Source organism: Rhinatrema bivittatum, chromosome 6, assembly GCF_901001135.1.
Source record: "Rhinatrema bivittatum chromosome 6, aRhiBiv1.1, whole genome shotgun sequence".
NCBI lineage: Eukaryota > Metazoa > Chordata > Amphibia > Gymnophiona > Rhinatrematidae > Rhinatrema > Rhinatrema bivittatum.
In genome coordinates this window covers 89,043,464-89,066,003 of record NC_042620.1, presented here as the reverse complement: position 1 = coordinate 89,066,003, position 22,540 = coordinate 89,043,464, and the positions used below count along the sequence as shown (strand labels likewise).

General features: G+C 46.0%; 1 protein-coding gene across 3 annotated transcripts in view; it reads right to left on the bottom strand.

The window, feature by feature from the left end:
* LOC115093599 (E3 ubiquitin-protein ligase MARCH7-like) overlaps positions 1-22,540 on the bottom strand; it is a 184,058-nt gene that overhangs the window by 24,716 nt on the left and 136,802 nt on the right. For all 3 annotated transcript variants that reach the window (XM_029605579.1, XM_029605580.1, XM_029605581.1), the window contains exon 7: positions 14,303-14,351. In XM_029605579.1, the coding sequence (XP_029461439.1) occupies positions 14,303-14,351 (49 nt within the window). The remainder of the gene's footprint in view (positions 1-14,302; positions 14,352-22,540) is intronic.

Genomic DNA, 22,540 nt, shown 5'->3' with positions numbered 1-22,540 from the left:
GGTCCCCCAACCTTTCCAGGATGCATCTGTGGCGAGGACTGCGTTGTGTTGCGGAGGACTGAACAAGGCTCCCTTGTCCATTGTGGGTGCAAGGAGCCACCAGTCTATGTCCTTTTTCATCTGAGCCATCAATGTTATACGGTTCTGCAATGGATGTGAATGCTGTTTACACTGGCGTTTCAGACCCCACTGTAAGAGTCTCACGTGAAGTTTTGTGTTCAACACCGTGAAATTCTCTGCCATGTGACCCAAGATAGTCAAAATGTTTCGAGCTGTTGGACACTGCATTTCCTGCAGCGATCGAAGAAGCGAATGCTTAGTCAGCTTCCTGTCTTCCGGAAGGAATGCTCTGGTGTGAATGGTGTCCAGACGAGCTCCTATGAATTGAAGAACCTGTGTAGGTTGCAGGATTGATTTTGGATAGTTGATGAGCAACCCCAGTTCCTGAAGGCAACTGATTGTTCTGTTGAGATGATCCTTTAATAAGATTGGGTCCAAAGCTACTGTTAACCAGTCGTCCAGGTATGGAAAGAGTATACCTTGTTGACGAAGATGGGCCACCACCACCATACATTTGGTGAACACTCTGGATGCTGCCGAGAGGCCAAAGGGAAGGACCTTGTATTGGTAATGCTGTTGGTGGTATTGAAAACACATGTATTGCCAAGAGGACTGGTGGATTGGAATGTGTGTGTAAGCATCCTTCAGATCTATGGAGCACATCCAGTCCTTGGGTTGTAATAAGGAAAGAATGGACTTCAGGGAAACCATCTTGAATTTTTCCCGAACTATCCATTTGTTCAAGTCCCGGAGGTCCAGAATGGGTCGATAACCCCCGGATTTCTTTAGAATTAGGAAATATGGGGCGTAGAAGCCCTTGTAACAGTTCACCTGAGGGATGTATCTGATAACCCTTTGATGGCGAAGTAGGGCAATCTCTTGGGCGAGCTGGGGGTGTAGTGTTTTCGATCCCCGAGTTACTAGATGTGGAATTTGGGGCTTGGTTATAAACTGAAGTTGATATAGCAAGTGTTGCTTACCTGTAACAGGTGTTCTCACAGGACAGCAGGACGTTAGTCCTCACATATGGGTGACATTATCAGGATGGAGCCCAATCACGGAAAACTTCTGTTAAAGTTTCCAGAACTTTGACTGGCCCCTACTGGGCATGCCCAGCATGGCACTATCCTTGCAGCCAGCAGGGGTCCCCCTTCAGTCTTATTTGATAGCTACAGGCAGTGCCGAAAAAATAAAACAAAATGTTATGAACCCAACACCGCAGGGCAGCGGGAGGGTTTTGTGAGGACTAACATCCTGCTGTCCTGTGAGAACACCTGTTACAGGTAAGCAACACTTGCTTTCTCACAGGACAAGCAGGATGTTAGTCCTCACATATGGGTGAGTACCGAGCTGAGGATGTCAGCACATACACCAAATGTACCCAACGGCGTGCAACAGGCACAACAACTGGGGTGGAATTTGGTAGAGGGCATCCTGAACCCCACCGGGCAGGCGGAAGGGTGTTGGTACATCACGTTGGAAATAGTTTACGCAGGACAGATTGGCCGAAGATGGAATCCTGTCTTCCGGCTTTGTCCAAGCAATAGTGGGCTGCGAAAGTGTGAAGGGAACTCCAGGTGGCAGCCCTGCAAATATCAGGAAGCGGCACCGATCGTAGGTGTGCTACTGAAGTTGCCATGGCCCTCACAGAGTGTGCTTTAACATGGTCTTGAAAAGGAATGCCTGCTTGCTGGTAGCAAAAAGATATGCAGTCTGCCAACCAGGAGGAGAGAGTCTGCTTACCCACAGGTTGCCCTAATTTGTTAGGATGGAAAGAGACGAATAACTGAGTGCTCTTCCTGTGGGCAGCTGTACGGTCTAGGTAGAATGCTAGAGCCCGTTTACAGTCAAGGGTATGCAGAGCCTGTTCCCCTGGGTTGGAGTGGGACCTGGGAAAGAAGATAGGTAGTATGATGGATTGATTAATGTGAAACTCCGAAACTACCTTAGGCAAAAACTTAGGGTGAGTGCGGAGTACCGCCCGGTCCTGCAGGAGTTTAGTGTAAGGCGGATAGGTAACTAGGGCCTGTAACTCACTAACCCTGCGAGCTGAAGTGATAGCCAAAAGGAAAATCACTTTCCATGTGAGATATTTTAGGTCACAGGAGTGAAGAGGTTCAAATGGTGGTTTCATGAGCCGCCCAAAAACCAGGTTAAGGTCCCAAGAAGGGGCCGGAGGACGTAAAGGTGGCTTGATATGGAGCAAGCCTTTCAGAAAACGAGTTACGAGGGGTTATACAGATATAGGGACATCCGACACCTTTATGGAGGAAAATTCCTGTCAGGAATCTCTTCAGAGTTCCTAAACCACGAGGCTACTGCTGCGTGGAAAAAAGAAGACTGAAGGGGGACCCCTGCTGGCTGCAGGGTTAGTGCCATGCTGGGCATGCCCAGTAGGGGCCAGTCAAAGTTCTGGAAACTTTGACAGAAGTTTTCCATGATTGGGCTCCATCCTGATGTCACCCATATGTGAGGACTACCATCCTGCTTGTCCTGTGAGAACCATTCTTTACTATTTCCAGAACCCACTGATCCAATGTTATGGACTCCCAGGCGGTGAAGCAAGCTGTAATTCGTCCAAGAGGGGCTTCCGTCGGGGGAGGTGGTGGCCTGGTACCTAAAAAGACTGAGGTTTTCACTGGCTGCTGCTTGCTGTGGTTGTTGTCTTTGCGGCCGTGGTTTTCCCCTCCTCTGCTGCTGTTGCTGAGGGGGGGTGCATTTGCTGCCTTTGAAATGCAGGATAAGATTGTGTTCTGAATGGTTGATAGGTACAATACAGTCTGCGAGAGAATGGCTGTCTATGAGACGCATGGTAATATCTTTTGGAAGATGCTGGAGTCATTAACGATTGTACTGTGAGAGCCTGATCCTTTAGTTTACTAACTGTGTCGTGGAATCGCTCGAACAGGTTGTCTCCCAAACGTGGGAGATTAGCTAGTTTATCATGTAATTCCTCTCGTATGGCACTGGCCTTCACAGCCAAGCTAATCTGCGTGCCGCTATCACTGTTGCTGATGCTCGAGAGGAGTTTTCGAATCCTTTGTATTCTGCTCGGAGCAGATGACAGGAGCATTCTTCCATATCTAAGATAGGAGAAGGAATGTTGTCCCCTGTCTAGGTAAACATTCCTTTGGTTGCCTGGATGCATTCATACATATACTGTACCATATAGAATTGGTGATGATGAATGCGTGCTGTTAGCATTGCGTTTTGGTATACCCGTTTAGCAAAATCATCCAGGCATTTATTATCTTTGCCAGGGGGATTGGACGCATGCGTTTTCAACTTCCTTGAACTTTGTAACGCTGATTCCACTACTATAGACTCATGCAGTAATTGTGGAGTGGAATATGTGGACGGCTTTTGCATTTTAAATTTTAAGTCCGTTTTCCTAGAAACTGCTGACAATGTGAACGGGGTTTCCCATGATTTTTGAAGGACACTGTGTAACACATTGTGTGGCGGAAGCTATGTAGGTTCGCGTATCAAAGATCTTTAGCAGGCCCAACGTTTCAGCCCTGGGTTCTGGTAATTTCTGTACCTCTAACCGTAAAATAGCTCCCATCTTATCTACGAACTTTGGATAAGGAAGATCCTCCGGGGGAGAATACGGTTCAGGTGGTTGATCCGGCGGATCCGAAGGATAGCCGGTGGAGGAAGTAGGTGAAGAGTGTGACAATACAGAATCCCTCTGAGAAGAGTGTGAGAGGGCTGATGAAAAGGGCTATGGGGGTACTGGTACAGGTGATGGTTCCATCGGGAACAAACGTGGCTGCCCCGTCAGTTCTTTACGACTAGATGGAGATTCCGGCAGCAAAGTAAAGGATGACTGCAGTGTGTAAAAAAAAATTGCACTAGGGATTATGAGAGTTCCCAAAACGCCTTCCTCGTCTGTGGCGGTATTGGAGGGCATTCATGAGGTGCACCTAATGGCAGCGGTTCATCCGGGTGAATATTTGGGTGATCTGGTTGTGGGGTATTAGCTCTTGAACTTTTGTCCCCTTCCGAGGGATTAGTATCACGCCCAGCCTGATGTCTGGATGATTCCCTTGTGTCACTTGACGTGGAGATAGAATAAGAGGAAGCAGAAGATGGTACATGTACTCTCTCTCAGATAGGCTTGACCTTCCCGATAGTCCCGTATGATGGGAGGAGGATGAGGCTGATGATGTGCCCTCAAACTGGGAAGGTCTGTAATGTTTGGAGTGCCGACCATGTCTGTGTACATGCTTACGTCTTCGACGAGGAAGAGGAGCTTCTACCATGACTCTTAGAGACATTATGTCCGTCTGAATGCTTACTACCCTGTGTAGAATTTCTCCCGGAAGTGGATCTTTTTGAAGACGTATGGTTCCTTACTGGAGAAGCTTGTCTTTTGTGTGTCTCAGCTCTCTGCGCTATTGGCTTCGATAAGGGCTCCAATTGCTTTATCAAATCTCGGCACACTTGTGCCAGTCCCATAACCGATCCAGACTCCGGCCTCCCTATGTTTCATGTGCAGCGCCGAGCGGTGGTTTTTTTTTTTTTTTTTGGCATCGCATGCTTTAGCTGAGCAGTCTGCTCCATTTGGGAAGCTGTCTGCTCAATATTCAATATAGGCCGCGGCTCCCTCGGCGCCGATGGATCCCTGTGCGCCCGTCGGCGCCGTTTTGACATGGCTGGCGGTGATTGCCTTCTCGAAGCCCCCCGTTTAGACAAGGGGACTCGAGCAGCATCAGTGCTATGTGTCCCAAGTCCCTGGGATTCGCCCTGGTCTTTGGGACGCCTGTCCTCCCTACCTCCAGTCCTGGAGGCCTGTGGGTCCCACGACGAGGCTCGTTTCCTCAGGGGTGGTGCCAGCGACATCGGCCCCGGTGAAGTGTGCTGTCAACTGCTTGTCCACTGCTTTTAGTTCCAGCATTCTGTAGGCCCTGTGACGCTGGGCTCGCGGGGACATCCGTCCACAAAAATCACCATCTATTTGATTGTGGTCCGGTCCCAAACAGCAGTAACAACGATCATGTCCATCGGTGACAGACATGATCTTACCGCTGGGACACGGCTTGAAGCCCGAGGGCTTCTTGGACATTTTCGGTTTGAAAAAAGATGTGAGGAGAAATCAGCTCCGCGTGCGCTCCCGCGTGCGGAAAAAATAGACTGAGGAGAATCTGTTACTTTCCTGCGTGGGAACACACGCGCAGCTGCAGAGACTGAAAAATCTACACTCTGCTTGTTAAGCTCCGCCTCCCGGGCCCTGATTGGCAGTTCCCATGACAGCATGGCTAATTCAGCCCTGCTATCAACGGGAAAATAAGAAACCTATCTGGTTCTCAAAAGAAGTGGCTAACAAAAGCAAAAAAAAAAAAAAAGCAGCATTCAAGAATTATAAAGGATCCCAAAAAGAACAGAATATCTGACAAAAAACTTGATGAAAAAAATAATCAAAAAAGCAAAAAATCTGGCACAAAAAAGGATTGCCAAAGAGGTAAAACAAGGTGAAAAACATTTTTCAGATACATCAGAGAAAGGAGAACGGTCCAAAGAGGTATAGTGAAATTGAAAGGTGACAAGGATCAATTTGTGGAGAGAGACGAAGAAATGGTGGAAATATTAAACAAATACTTCAGTTCGGTGTTCACTAAAGACGACACTGGAGAAGTACTATCGCTAGTTAACAAGACTGTACAAGGGGGTGGAGTAGGCAAAACTCCATTTACAGAAGAGAATGCATGGAAAAAGCTGGGAAAGCTCAAAGTAGACAAAGGCATGGGGCCCAATGAGGTTCATCCCAGGATAATGAGGGAGCACAGAGTTTACTGGCGGGTCTGCTGTGTGGCCTGTTCAATAGATCCTTGGAAACGGGAGTGTTGCCGAGTGATTGGAGAAGAGCGATGGTGTTCTCGCTTCACAAGAGTGGTAGCATAGAGTAGACTGGAAACTACAGGCCGGTTAGCCTCACCTCAATGGTGGGAAAATTAATGGAGACTCTGCTGAAGGAAAGGATAGGGAACTATCTACAATCCAGTGGGTTGCTCAATCCAAGACAGCATGGACTCACCAGGGGAAGGTCCTGTCAGACAAATCTGATTGATTTTTTTTTGTTGGGCGACTAGAGAATTGGATCAGAGAAGAGTGTAAAGGAGCACTGCGTCTGCTTTTTATCCTCAGCAAACGAGAAACCGGAGATTCACCCCACTTAATGGCCAGTTTCTCCAACTTGCTCCCAAATAAAAGGGAGCCATTAGAGGGCAACTTGGTGAGGTTAGCCTTGGAGGTCACATTAGCGACCAATTTCTCAACCATAACTGGCGCCTGGCCGCTACTATCAAAGCCACCCCTCTGGCTGAACTGCGGACCAAACCACAGCCCACATAGGCCAAGGCGGCAGCAGCTTGTTCCATAACTGCCCTGGAATTTACCCCCAAATCATTAGCCTCCTGGGAGAGAAGCAAACAAGAGCGAGCCACCAAGGAATAAGAAGCAGCAGCAATCTGCAAGGTCATTGCCCCTACTTCAAATGCCTGCTTAAGGACAGTCTCAATCTTTCTATCATGAGCATCTTTCAAGGCTGCTCCTCCTTCCACAGGAATTGTGGTCTGCTTGGAAACTGCACACACAAGTGCATCTACCTTCGGAAAATATAAGCATTCTCTCACTACTCGATCTAGAGCGTACAGGCCTCCCAAAATCAGACCCCCTTTTGAAATTAGTCTCTGGGGCACCCCACTCAAGATCAATCAATTCTTGAATGGCCTCTATCACTGTGGGAAAAAAACAAGAGGCTTTATGCAAGGAAACCAAAATGGGATTTCTCTTTGGCACGGGCACGGAACCTGTCCTAGCAACCCCGAGCATTTTCAAGGTCTAGGAGATCAGAACTTGCAGTTAATTTCTTTTCTTTAAAATAAAGCAATCCCCCAGTTGGAAGATGCACGTCCACCATCTGATGGAGATGGAGAACACTGGAAGGCTGTCATGGCAGGGATACATATATATGAGATGGAGAAGGAGCAAACTGATGTATTAAAATATATACATACTGTGACATCAGTTTGCTCCTTCTCCATCTGCTGGTTGGGGAGCATGAACCCACTTGTTCTGGATTCATCTGACAGGAAGCCAAGAAACCAATCATTTAGTCTAGAGGCTAAGCAGTGATGAGAGTGATTTATATTGCCTGGGCCATCTCTATGAACAGGACAGATCTAAATCCTTTACCAAAGTGCAAGAAGAGTGAGATTTCAGATCAATCCCAGACATATTATATTATGATAACTTGAACAGGCTGTTGGCTAACATGGGAAATGAAGGCTGGATTTGGATATGCCCCACTCCACTAGAACTTGCTTTCATGATGGGTTTCGTTAAAAAAAAAAAAAGGTGTGCTCAGTGTTGTATCGGGCAATTACCCAGCCATATCCTGATTTAAAACCCATCTTAAAGATGTAGATGCAGTGGGCTGAGGATCTGGGGTTACAGCTGAAAATGAAGATCTGGAGGAGAATATGGACAAGAGCCCATATGTCTTCTTTATGTGCAAGGAGGGCGGAATTAATGGTGAGACTTATGTAATTATAGATAGCAAATGTTGCTTACCTGATGTAACAGGTGTTCTCACAGGACAGCAGGATGTTAGTCCTCACAAATGGGTGACATCGAGGATGGAGCCCAACCACGGAAAACTTCTGTCAAAGTTTCAGGAACTTTGACTGGCCCCTACTGGGCATGCCCAGCACGGCACTAACCCTGCAGCCAGCAGGGGTCTCCCTTCAGTCTTGTTTCAAAGCTACTGGCAGTGCCGAAAAATAAAAACGAACCCAACACCGCGGGGTGGCGGGCGGGTTTCGTGAGGATTAACATCCTGCTGTCCTGTGAGAACACCTGTTACATCAGGTAAGCAACATTTGCTTTCTCACAGGACAAGCAGGATGGTTGTCCTCACAAATGGGGGAGTACCGAGCTGAGGATGTCCGAACATGCACCAAATGTACCCAACGGCGTGCAACAGGCACAACAACTGGGGTGGAATTTGGGAGAGGGCATCCGCACCCTACCGGGAAGGTGGAAGGGTGTTGGTACGTCATGTTGGAAAAAGGTTACGCAAGACAGATTGGCCGAAGATGGAATCCTGTCTTCCAGCTTTGTCCAAACAAATGTATGGAGGGAACTTCAGGTTGCAGCCTTGCAGATGTCAGGAAGCGGCACCGATCGAAGGTGTGCTACTGAAGTCGCCATGGCCCTCTCAGTGTGCTTTAACATGGTCTTGAAAAGGAATGCCAGCTTGCTGATAGCAGGAGATGCAATCCGCCAACCAGGAGGAAAGAGCCTGCTTACCCACAGGTTGCCCTAACTTGTTAGGATGGAAAGAGACGAATAATTGAGTGCTCTTCCTGTGGGCAACTGTACGGTCTAGATAGAAAGCTAGAGCCCGTTTACAGTCTAGGGTATGCAGAGTCTGTTCCCCGGAGTTGGAGTGGGGCCTGGGAAAGAAGATAGGTAGTATGATGGATTGATTAATATGAAACTCAAACTACCTTAGGTAAAAATTTAGGGTGAGTGTGGAGTACCGCCCGGTCCTGCAGGAGTTTAGTGTAAGGCGGATAGGTAACTAGGGCCTGTAATTCACTAACCCTGCGAGCTGAAGTAATAGCCAAAAGGAATAATACTTTCCATGTGAGATATTTTAAGTCACAGGAGTAAAGAGGTTCAAAAGGTGGTTTCATAAGGCGACCAAGAACCAGGTTAAGGTCCCAAGAAGGGGCCGGAGGATGTAAAGGTGGCTTCAAATGGAGCAATCCTTTAAGAAAACGTGTAACAAGGGGTTGTACTGAAATAGGGACACCCCCCGATACCTTTATGGAAGGCGGCTACCGCACTGACATGCATTCTAATGGAAGAGGTCTTTAGACCTGATTCTGATAGATGCCAGAGATGGTCCAAGAATTTAGAGATTGGACAGGAAAGGGGATCAAGGGACTGAGAAGTGCACCATGATGTATACCTTTTCCATTTGTAGGAATAAGATTTCCTTGTGGAAGGCTTTCGTGAAGCGATCAGGACACGAGAAACTGAATCTGAAAGGTTAAATGGCTGAAGGACTAACCTTTCAACATCCATGCCGTCAGGGACAAGGCTTGGAGGTTGGGATGGAGGAGGCATCCGTTGTTTTGAGTGATCAGATGCGGGTCCTTTCCCAGAGGAATGTGCCTGCGGATGGAGAGATCCTGGAGTATGGGAAACCACAATTGGCGTGGCCAGTGCGGTGCTATCAGGATCATAGTTCCCCTGTCCTGACGCAGCTTCACGAGAGTCTTCGACAGAAGAGGAAGTGGAGGGAATGCATAGAGCAGACCGGTTGTCCACGTGAGGGAGAATGCATCCCTCAGCCGAGAGTGCTGGCTCCGAATGAGAGAGCAGTAATTGTCTACTTTGTGGTTCTGAGGGGACGCAAAGAGGTCTATGTGGGGATAACCCCATTTGTGAAACAGAGAGGTCGCTACCAAGGGATTGAGGGACCACTCGTGTGGTTGGAAGACACGGCTCAGCTGGTCTGCCAATACATTGTCTACTCCCGGCAGGTAGGTGGCCCTGAGGTACATGGAGTGGGAGAGGGCTTCTGCCCAAATCTGCGCGGCTTCCTGACACAGAAGGAAGGAGCCTGTGCCTCCCTGCTTATGTACCACATGGCCACCTGGTTGTCCGTCTGAATTAAGATTGCGTGGTTCGATAGGCAATCCTGAAAAGTCTTGAGAGCATAGCGAATTGCTCGCAGCTCCAGGAAATTTATCTGGTGTTTGGCTTCCTCTAGTGACCAGAATCCTTGAGTTTGTAGATTGTTTACATGGGCTCCCCAACCGATGTTGGAAGCGGTGGTGAGGATTACCTGAGGGTCTGGTGGAAGAAAAGGCAAGCCCTGTAGGAGGTTGAATTGATTTGTCCACCAGGCAAGAGACAGACGGAGTGCATCGGTGATGCGAACAATGGAGGACAGAGGCTGAACAGCTTGGGTCCATTGCAATCTCAGAGTCCATTGTGTGACTCTCATGGCCAGACGGGCCATGGGAGTCACATAAACTGAGGAGGCCATGTGTCCCAGTAGAATGAGGAAGTGGCGAGCTGTAGCTGTAGGTTGAGACTGCAGCTAGAGAGCTAGGGACACAAGGGTTTGAACCCGTGGATGAGGAAGGAAGGCTTTTGCCTGTAAGGTGTCCAAGTCTGCCCCAATGAAGGATAAGGTCTGAGATGGGATTAAGTAGGATTTCTCGTAATTGACAAGAAACCCTAGAGAAAGCAGAGTTTGAATTGTTAGGGTCAGGGAGGACCGAGCAATTTGCTGGGTTGGGGCCCTGATTAACCAATTGTCCAGGTAGGGGTAGACGTGGACACCTTCCTTCCTGAGAAAAGCTGCAACCACAACAAGGCATTTGGTGAAAACTCGTGGTGCGGATGCCAGGCCGAAAGGGAGCACTCGGTATTGGTAGTGATTTCGGCCTACTAAAAAACGGAGGTATTTGCGATGAGACTGAGCTATCGCAATGTGAGTATAGGCATCTTTTAGGTCTAGAGAGCATAGCCAGTCCCCTCTTTGCAGCAGAGGGAGAAGCAAGCCCAGGGTTACCATCTTGAACTTCTCTTTGTGAAGGTACTTGTTGAGGGCTCGTAAGTCCAGGATTGGTCGAAGTCCTCCTGACTTTTTTGGGATCAGAAAGTACCTGGAGTAGAACCCTAGTCCTTGTAAGGGAGGAACGGGTTCTATAGCGCTTGACTGGAGGAGAAGGGAAACCTCCTGCTCTAGAATAATAGAGTGATCGGTGAGTCTCCATGCCTGCAGGGGTGGGAAGTCTGAAGGGAGAGTCAGGAAGTTGAGGTGGTAACCCTGTGCAATTATCGCTATCACCCATTGATCTGTGGTGATATGCTGTCATTTTTCTAGAAAGTGGCTTAACCGACCTCCAACTGGTATAGTTGGAAGAGGGATTTGGCATCTGCTCTCTGATTGAAAGTCAAAAACCCGATGCAGGGCCAGGTTGTGGAGCTGCTGCGGGATTTTGTTTTCGAGACTGACGAGGCTGAGTTTTATGGTAAGGCCTCGCAGGCCTAGACTTGGCTAGTGGGGGATAATACTTCCGTGGACGGAAGAATGACTTTTTTGAGTCCTTCTTAAATGGTTGTTTAGAAGGCAAGTCAGAAAGAATAGATGAGAGCTGTTTAAGTGTCTCATGATGATCCTTCAGTTCTGCAACAATTTGCTGAATTTGCTCACCAAATAAATTATCCCCTAGGCAGGGCAAATCAGAGAGCCTGTCCTGAACTTCCGGGCGAAGGTCAGACGACTTAAGCCAAGCCCAGCGTCTGGCAGAGATGGCCGTAGCAGAAAGTCTAGTGGAAGCATCAAAGATGTCATAAGCTGTTCTTATTTCATGCTTCCCAGCTTCAAACCCTTTATTTAGTAGGGACTGAAGCTGTGGCTGGAACTGCTCTGGTAAGGCATCTGAATACTCCTGCATCTGTTTCAGGATGACCCTATTGTATTGGGTCATATACAATTGATAAGAAGCTATTCTGGAAATTAGCATAGCTCCTTGGTATACTTTCCTACCTATACTATCTAGGAATTTATTTTCCTTAGTAGGAGGTATGGAAGAATGTGGCTTTAATCTTTTAGCTTTCTTTTGAGCTGATTCTACCACAACAGAGTGATGATCTAATTGTGGTTTCTGAAAGCCATGTGCTGACTGTACAAGATAAGTAGAGTCAGCTTTTTTGTTCACTGGAGCAACAGAACCAGGAGATTCCCAATTCTTTTTTTAGAAGGTCCAGAAAAACCTGATGAATTGGAATAGAGGTAATGACTTTAGGGGCATCCAAGAATTGGAGCAACTCTATCATCTGGTGCCTGTCATCTTGTTCTGATTGAAGCTGAAAAGGGACCAACTCAGACATGTCCTTCACAAAATTTATGAAAGAGAGGTCCTCAGGGGGAGAACACTTTCTACTCTCCGCAGGAGAGGGTGGTGAAGGCAAATCATCAGTGTCAGTAGAGGTATCATCACCCCAGGTGTCATAAGGATCAGGCTGCTGACCTGTAGGACCATGAGGGGGCTGAATACCTGAAGGCCCTGGTTGAGGCTCCGAGAGATTCGAAGGAATTACCGGGGCATCGAGAATTTCCTCGATGGAATCTGTGCCGGCATCGGTGCCGGCATCGAAGGAATCGGTGTCGTCATCGAAAATCTCGGTGGAGCTGATGTGCGTATCGCCCCCGAGGAATGTATCGGTGGCGAGGGACGACAAGGCACCGATGGAACTACCCCCGAAGGGGGAATTCGGTACTGTGTTTCTCCACCTGATGAGAAGGCAGTCGGTGACCCAGGTGTTGCCGGTGGAAGGGCATTCATAAGCGCTTCCATCCGAGCAAGCAGCAGTGCCAGTGCTGCTGGAATCGGGTCGGTGACCAGTTCCACTCTCGGTGCCGGGATCGGTGCCGAAGGAGTCTGGAACCGTAGCATCGCCTTATCGATGGCCTCCTGGACCAGCCGGTCCAGTTCTACCCAGAGACCTGGGGTAACAAGACCCGGCTCTACGGGAGAGGGAGGCTGAGCCGGAGGGACCACCATCACCAGTGGAATCGCGGCTCCCAAACCCCGGAGGGGTGAGGGTTGCCTCTGTGTCTGCAAGACAGGAGTGGACGGTGCCACTTCTGGTAGAGACTTCTTCGACGGAGGCTCGGACAGCACGGAGGTCGATGACTTCGATTCCTCGACGGTCCGAGACTTATGACGTCGATGGCGATGTTTGTCTTTCCGATCCCCTCGATCTTCGGGGGAAGGGACAGGCGTCGATGGCCGTGAAGACGTCGATGGCGGACGGTCACCGGGAGGCTGTCGATGACGATGGGACTTCGACGGTGCCGGTTCCGATGACATCGATGCAATCGATGGCGTCGGAGTATGAGCATGGAAAAGGAGTCCCATCTTCTCCATTCTAGCTTTGCGACCTTTTGGTATCATTAAGGCACATTTGGTGCAAGTGAGGACATCATGCTCATTCCCTAAACACAAAACACAGACTCTATGTGGGTCTGTGATGGACATAGTACGTGTGCAGTCCAGGCACAGACGGAACCCCGACGCCATGGCCATAGGCCAAAAATTTAGCCGCGGGACGGTCGACTGCCAACAGGCCTCGAGGGCCAAATTCAACAGTAGTCGACAAAAACGACGGCAAAAAACTTACCGAAGTACCGCGGAGTAAAAATTGAAGAAGGGAAACCCCGAGGGGCAATTTTTTCTTCAAGAATAAGAATGAAGAGATTCCTGTCAGGAATGTGGTAAGAGCTCCTTAACCGCGTGGCAACTGCTATGCGGAAAAAAGAAGACTGAAGGGAGACCCCTGCTGGCTGCAGGGTTAGTGCCATGCTGGGCATGCCCAGTAGGGGCCAGTCAAAGTTCCTGAAACTTTGACAGAAGTTTTCCATGGTTGGGCTCCATCCTCGATGTCACCCATTTGTGAGGACAACCATCCTGCTTGTCCTGTGAGAAACCCTTTGCTCTTAAAGTTTTCAGCCTCAGTATCTCTGCTGTTATTATTTACATACATGGTGCGGTGTCCTTATATTTTTGCTTTTTGAATGAGGGTTGGCCAGCTCATTGGGCAAATCGAGTATTGTTCTCTGTTTAACACCAGAGGTGTGTCTCCTTGGGTTAATAGGGGGAAATGCAGATGATGGGCAAATTTCAGAAGATGTTGATACAATTGTTGCATGCTGCTCGTTTTTCTATTGCTTGAAAGTGGAAATCAGTATCTACACTGGAAAACAGATGAGTTCCAAGTTCATTCTGTAGCCTTAATAGAAAAGCTAACCTACATATTATGAGAATGTAGCATTTTATGACCAGGCTTGGGATCCACACTGGAAGTTCTATAATTCTCGTTGATTGGGGGTCTTGGTATGTTGTTGTAATGTATAGTAACTTGCTCAGTACAACTTGATTATATTTGAATACTGGTTTTGTATGTTGCCTGGTATTAAAATAAAAAGATTAAAAAAAATAAAGTATTTTGACAACTCCACCAATAAAAGCACTGCCAAGTCAGGTTCAGAAGTCCTTGGAAATTAAAAAAAAAACAAACCCTTAAAATTCTATGCAGCTTCTCCAAGTGATTTCTGTAACAAACATATCCTATAACATGATCTGAATTTGCATATACTTTATATTCTTAACAGTAATGCGTAAGGAAAACCATTGAAAATGTAACCTACTTTCAAGATCCTCCATGTGCGCCTGAAGTGTTCTTGCAAGATTAATGAACTAAGAATAAAAAAATGGAAAGAATTGTTAAACTGTGAAGACTGCACAACTACTGCACACCTACTAAATCTATAGATAAAGCTAAAATTGCTTACCTGTAACAGGTTCTCTGAGGACAGCTGGATGTAGGTCATCACAGGTGAGTGATATAATCCAACCAAGTCTGGCCAGTGAAGATGACTCCTAAGCCTCTAGAAACTTTTGGCAAGCTCTGAGCACATGTGTTGTCTCGCATTACAGTTATTAATTTAGCTAATACATAGGAATCAACTCCAAGGGGAGGTGGATGTATTCTGGGAGGACCTGCACCTTCTTGTCCTCGGAAAAACACCCATTACAGGTAAGCAACATTTTGCTTTCTCCTAGGACAAGCAGAATATGAATCCTCACAAGTGGGAAATTGCTAGCTAATTCTGCCTTCAACAAAAAACAAAAAAAATCTATTTTAGAAAACTGAAAACTCAATTTTTTTTTAATGGCAAAAGCCTTTTTTTTTTTTTTTTTTTTTAAGGTAGCCTGGAAATAATAGTAGGCCCAGGGGGAGGGGGAGGGAGGGGAGGGGGAGGGGGAACTGGGAGGAATGGAGCTGTATGCCAAACCTCAAATACATTCTGCAGGACAGATTGGTATGTAAAGGGCTAGTAGTCCCACATATGAGAGAGAATGATGTACAAAATGATGAAACAGGCAATATAAAAGACAACTAACCCATCACTATTAGATTGAGCTGAAACATGTAGCTTGCTGAAAGTGGACTTGGCAGAATCCTCAGAGGAGGACTAAAGATACCAGGAAGAAAGAAGTAACATATTGAGCATGTGCAAACTGAGTTATCACCCTCTCCAGGGTCTACCAGTGGATTCCAGCCGAGAGCTGGGCCCAATCAGGTCAGCACAAACAACTCTGCAAAGACCCAGAATCTCCAATACCATTCCAGTCTTCATAAGAGGAAATGCTTTTGATCACTGCCTTAAGAGTCAGAGGGTACTCTTACAGTAAAGAGACTGCTTATCCGTACGCCATTTGTACATATTATTCCTTTTAGCTGGGGGGAAGATATTTACTTTGTTCAAATTGCTATATAACTTGCTTTCTAGTTTGTACTGAATCTCTTATAAATATTATGCAAATACACACATATACTCATATCTCATGCAGTAGTTAGTCTATCATCGTGTGTGTGCACGTCAAACTCCTCTCCCTCACAAAACCCCCCAACTCGGACCCACCACAACACAAGCCTACTAAATCTAAACAGTAATGTGTGGACTGACCTCCATGTCACAGTCTTACATATCTCTTCCAGGGAGGTCAGTTTAAGGTGGGGACCAAAGCCATCATTAGCTGTAATATTATAAGACTTAATATGCCCATCCATAATTAGACCTACTAGGGCATGAACAGAAATATGCCATTTACTATCCAATTAGAAAGGGCGTGCTTGGTAATGGCAGCTGTAGGTTTGTTGGTGTCAAAAAAAAAAAAAAAAAATTCCTTAAAGGGCACTCAGTTTTTTGAGCTTCAGTGCACTCCAGATAGAAGACTAAGGTTTCTATGCAAGACTAGTTCAGTTTTATGGATACATGGCCTAGGAAAGAAAGTTGGGAGGATGATTTGACTGGTTAAGGTAGAAGTCTGACACTACCTTAGGCAGGCACTCTTGATGCATGCACAGAACCACTATTCCACCCCCTGCCCAAAAAAAAAAATATCTTAAAGTCACTAGGGCCTGGAGTTTACAGACTCTGCATGCTGAAGTGGCCACCAAACATGACATTCCAGAGCAAGTACTTCAGCTCACAGAAGTCTAAAGATTCAACAGGAGTTTTCATCAGCTGTGCTACTACCACACTAATGTTGCAAGTCACAGTGGGGCTGATGCTATAAAAAACGCGGAAATCGGGAGCTGAAAAGTCAGCACCTGCTTTCTTAACATGCGCATGGTGCCCGCAAGGGGGGCTCCATGCTTTAAGCAAATTAGGGGATCGCGCTAGCAAGGAGGCACTAGGGTCACTTGCTAACAAACCCGCGGCAGTTGCCACTTATGAAAACCAACGCCGGTAACCGCCAGTCTTCATAACTGTGGTCTGTTGAGGGTTTTTGTTTTTTTTTTTTTTTACTTAAGTCAGAAAAGCAGTTTTTTTCTGCTTTTCTGTACTTTTACATGTGCTCAGCTATTAACGCCTGCTCCAAGCAGGCATTAATAAACTGAGAGCTAAATGTGCGTCTGAGACGCACACTTTTTTTTGAATGCGGCGTGAATGAGTAATACCATTCACATGCATTTGCATTAGATGATCACTATCGCATTCACTCCGCGGACACGCGTTAAATAGGTGCTAATCCCCTATTGCATTGGGGGTGGATTAGTGCCTATTTAACCCATGTCAGACTGCGGGTTATACAGTGAGCTTGGCTGAGCGCACTGTACTGCATCGGCCCCAGTGGGAAGCTTCACCTGAAATAAGCTCTACTCCTGGGGGAATTCCGCGCAAAAAAACCCCTTATTTCTGCAAAATTCTGCAAATTTTATACTGGTCAAAATAATTTACATGACTGTCTAAGTAATTACATTTTAAATTAATACAGAAAAAAGTTATTAGAGATGCAGAATTTTAAATATTTTGAGCAGAATTTCCCTAAAGATTCACTGTAAGGGTCCCTTCCACTTGCTCTCCCTACTCCCCTGGCCACTTTGCCCTCTCAGGCCCCAACTCCTCCACTTGCCAGTCCTCTCTCCCCTCCACCTCTAGGCTCAACCTTTTCCACTATCACCAGTCCCAGAGTTTGACTGCATTCTCAGTACTGCCCCTCACACAGGCTCCCTCTGTCCCTCCCTCTCTCTAGTACACACACACCCTCACTCTCTTGCACACAATTCCCTCATACAGGGTCACTCTCTCTTGCATACACACCCACACGAGCTCCCTCTCTCTCTCATGCACCCCTTCACACAGGCTCTGGCTCATACATACACAATCCCTTCACACAGACTAGCACCTTCACATAACACACGATCCCTTTTTCATACACACGAGCTCCCAATCTCTCTCACACACACACACATACACACTCCTTCACAATTTCCTCATATAGGCTCCCTCTCTCTGGCACCCCCACCCCCGCTCTCACTCACCCTCCCCCTCCCGCTCAACCCCCTGCTCTCACACCCATTCACTCTCACCGGGGCCTTCATCTTTGCCGCGAGCGAAGCGCATCCTGTAGCACGAAGTTTACCTTCTATATGGTGTTAAGCGACAATTTGCACTGAGACGAGTTAAGTCTCCAGACCAGACTGAATGATATAGTCTTATTAAAGCAGTTATTCTGTGGGACAGGAAAAAGGCCCTAGATCCACTCATGCATCAGAAAGCAAACATCCAATTGAAACCATACAATTTCCTTGTGAAATGCTTTCTAGAGGCCAAAAGAATCTGAATACATACTCAGAGTAAGGGAATTCAGTGCTATCCTCAACATCCAGGCTGTGAAAGCTAGGGACTCCTATGCTGGGATGATTGTGTTCCCGAAGTCTGAGCGACGGGAGTTTGGAAATTCCCACTTCATAAGCTCCCCAATAGCTCCCAGAGAAGTTAAAATCAAATCTCTTAGCAAACGTTTCTCAGGATCATGATTTCAAAGTTTTAACAAAGTTTTTGCCACTAAAGGAATTAAAGGATAAGTATACAAAAGATCTTTTCCCCAATTTAGGGGAAGGCAGAGGCTAGTTTGCCTCAAGTCCCTCTCCTGAAGCAGAATTTCAAGACCTTTCCGTTCAGAGGAGAGACAAGATCTACCATAAGTGTTCTCTACTCACAGAAAATTTAATTTGCTACTCCTTGTAGAAGTGGGCCATATCCTAGCAGACAATGAGCCTTGTCCTGGACATCTGAACAGCTTCCTAACACAGGCGGTATGAGCCTATTCCTGCTTATTTACATAGGACATTTCTACCCAAATGTGTCTGAGGACAATTCAGTTGACCAATCTCTGAAAGCCTTTACAGTTTACTTTATCACCTTTAGCTCTAAGAATTTTATCTGATGAAGATTTTCTGAGCAGACCAAATACCTTGGGTGTGGAGTCTGTCTACATGAGCTCTCCACCCCATGTTGAAAGCATCCATAGTTAGGCAATTTGAACTGGTGGAATTTGGAAGGTGATGCCTCTAACCAGATCTATCAGCCACAAAGACAAGCTCTTCATCTGCAGGGTACCTGAATGCAGCGTCAGTCAAATGTGATTGGAGGATCCATTGGGCTTGGCAGATGTACTGTTTATTCCTTATGGCTGAACATCCTCAGCATATCCCATGTTGCTGTCTGTTTTATTTCATTCACTGCAGATATCAGCATGATGATCCTTTTAAAAAAAAAAAAAAAAAATGTTGCCTGAGACGCAACTAGCAGAGCTTCTATAAAGCCCAACAGATGACAAGCTCAAATGAGATTTGGGATAATTTATGACAAATCCTGGCAACTCAAACCCGATTGGTTTGCTCATTGATTCTATGGCATCCCTTGAGAAGTGCTCTTCAATAGCCTATGATCCAGGTCAAGAAATATGTACACTTCAATTTGCATAGATACATGTACAGTCACCACCGCAAGTCATTTTCTCAACACGTGTGGTGCTGATTCTAGGCACAATGGCAGCACACAATAGTGGAAGCAATGTTTCCTCACTACAAATTAGGTACTTCTTGTGACTTGGAAATCTTTTTATATGGATGTAAGCATCCTTTAGATTAAGCAGGCATAGCGTAGTCTCATCTTTCCATGAAGGGAATCAAGGTGCTCAGGGAAGCCATCTTGAACATTTATTTACCAGGAATTTGTTCAAAGCCCTTAGGTCTTGAATGGGATGGAGTCTCTATTTTCTTTGGAATGGTGGAATGAGTTCAATGGCGTTTGCCTCTAAAAGGAAGGCAGTTTCCATTTGGAGCAGTTCCTAATATTGAAAAGTTGACAAAAAGCTTCTTGGTGGGGAATTCGGTGGGTTTTCTAATAGATGAAATCTAATCGGTATTCATTTTTTTATTATGATGAGAACAGAAGTATCAGAGGTTATTTGGGGTCAATGGTTTACATAAAACCTTAGCTTTTCCAAAACAGGAAGGTTCTCTAGCCTGGATACTGGGATCATAGCTATACTAACCTAAATGCAATCACAACCCCATCACAGGTTTTGGCTGGAATGCAAATGCTGTGGCTTTTGAGCCCTCTGCTGTGGCTTTTGAGCCCTCTGCTGTATGGAGTAACAAGCAAGGACCCTAATGCTGAGTTTATCCTCTTCAGAAGGTAGCAAGGTCTCCTTGGTACCCTACTCAAACTCCTCCTTGAGGAGGGCGTGTCTTGCATGGCAGTGGAGAGCAATGAAGTGGTCTAATGTGGATCAGCACTTCCTTGACTATCTCCAAAGATTATCTTCATTTCATGGCTCCTTTGCAAGTCTTCCCTGGACATCTTATCTGAGGCCCACAGTCATGCAAACCTGCAGGCACAAGTTACTACTGTAGAGACTTCTCAATGTCATTTGAAAATCACAGGTCCACTGAACCAGGAGGATGCACTCTTTCTTTATTTCCATTCTCTAGCCAAAATGGTTTGGGGTCAGTATCGGAAGACTTATGAGGAGAGGTTAAAGGATCTAAATATGTATACCCTGGAAAAGAAGAGGTGCAGGGGAGATATGACACAGGCCTTCAGATACCTGAAAAGTTTTAATGATGCACGAATTTCGAACCTTTTCAGTTGGAAAGGAATCAGTAGAACTAGGGGACATGAAATGAAATCCCAGGGTGGATGACCCAGAAAAAAACGTCATGAAATATTACTTCACGGAGAGGGTAGTGGATGCCTGGAATGCCCTTCCCGAGAGGTGGTGAAGATGAAATCAGTCAAAGAATTCATAAAGGCATGGGATAAGCACTATGGATCCCAAAAGGCTAAAGAATGGAAATAAAGAAAAAAAATAGTGCATGTGGGTAATGTGCTGGAGCAGCGGTTACTACCTGTAACAGAAGGTATGGCGATTATCATCCTTAACCAATAAGTTTTGAAGCAACTACAACACTGCTCTTGGCTTCAACAGCAGGGGGGAAAAGGGAGTTGGATTCAGACAACAACCAACAAGGGCCCTGACCTTTACAATCTGGGGTAGTAATACACAGACATAAGGTAAAAAGCACAGGACTGCTTCTACATCAAGCAGCACAATCTGAATTTTCAAGATGGCTCATCACCCGGTAAAAGAGAAACATAGGGGTAACCTGCACAGTGCGGCAGATGCTACCACGAAAAGCTTGTTCAGCAGACTGGATGGACCTTTTTGGTCCTTTTCTGCAGTCATTACTATGCTACTATATATATATTTTTCACACTGTATCACTATCCATTACAAACTCTAAAGTGTTATGCATATGAGGGAGATGCTCAGACACTGCCTTTACCTCTTGGTATGTTTTGCAGATGCTGAACCATGAACAGCTTATAAGAAGCTATACATGCATGGAGCTATAGCACCCAATAAACCCCTTTCTCAATCAGGTTAAAGATTGAAGAATCCTTCTCTGGGGGCTACAAAGTATGCTAGTCCTTTCGATCATTTTCAGAGTGGATTTGACCACAGCTAACGAATGAAGTGGTAGTTGCTTCTCTAATCCAGGAGCCTTCTGAACATGGTATATTACATCTGCCTTGTTTGCAAGTAACAAGGGGGCGAGGGGGGGTGTGTGTGTCTCCCATTCTCATCAGACTCCAGCAGGATTTTGTTGGTGAGCAATGCCACAATTTTGAGGATGTCCAGCAGAAATGTTCCCCATATAAACAAAAATGTAAATAAAGGTAAGCCAACTAATATAATGAATTTGGATTTTCAGAAGAAATTTGACAGAGTCCTTAAGAGACTCCTCAGGAAAATAAAATATCCTATGGTGGACTAGTAAATGGTTGAAAAGACAGAAAAGAGTAAGGCTAAATGAGTAGTTTTCCAAGTTGCCAAAAGGTCAACAATAGAGTGCCTCAGGAATCAGTACCAGGATCAGTGCTATTTAACATTCATAAAGATCTGGAAAAGGGAACAAATGAGATGATCATATCTGCAGATGACACAAAGTTATTGAAACAGCAGTGGATTATGAGGAATTGCAGCAGAACCTTGCAAGACAAGGGCATCTAAACAGCAGAGGATACAAGTAGAACAGTGTAAAATGACACGCAAGAAAAATAATCTGAACTACACACACACAATGCTGGATTCCATATTTGGAATCACCACCCAGGAATAAAGACCTTGGAGTCCTTGTGGACAACACTTTGAAATCCTCAGCTCAGTGTGTGGTAGCAGTTATAAAGTTCAAACAGAATATTAGGAATTATTTGGACAGAAATGGAGAATAAAATGGAGAATATCAATGTTTCTCTATGGATCTATGTGCAACCATATCCTGAGTACAGTTCTGGTCACCCTAGCTCAAAAAGACATAACAGATCTAGAAAAGGTTCAAAGAAGGACGACGAAAACAATAAGAGTATGCTCCTTTATGAATGCTCAACAAGTTAGGGCTCTTCAACTTGAGAGATGACAAAGGACATAGGGTAAAAGTTAACACAATGAATGAGGTGGAATGGGTAAATAGGGGACAGCAGAGTTGCTTACCTGTAACAGGTGTTATCCAAGGACAGCAGGATGTTAGCCCTCACACACATGGATGGTAGTCCTCACACATGGGTGACAAGGGGAGCCCAGCATGGAAAACCTGTGTCAAGGTTTCTAGAAACTTTGACAGACACTGAGCATGCCCAGCATGATACTATCCATGCGTCCATGCAGTGTCCCCCCTCTTCAATCTTATAATACAGAATTCGGGTGGGTTTCGTGAGAACTAACATCTGCTGTCCTTGGAGAATACCTGTTACAGGTAAGCAACTCTGCTTTCTCCAAGGACAAGCAGGATAGCAGTCCTCACACATAGGTAAATATGTAGCTACAGGCTGCTCCCAAACATAGGCAGTATTTAACAAGTGCAAACATGCACAACTAGTGCTGCTAAAACACGGGAAGAAAACCTGCACTCAAAGAAAGGGCCTGAGGTAGAAAGTGTTTGGTTTTTATGGCTGAAAAAGGTTATGGAGGACAGACTGACCATAATGAATTTCACGTCGTCCATCTTGTCCAAACAATGAGAG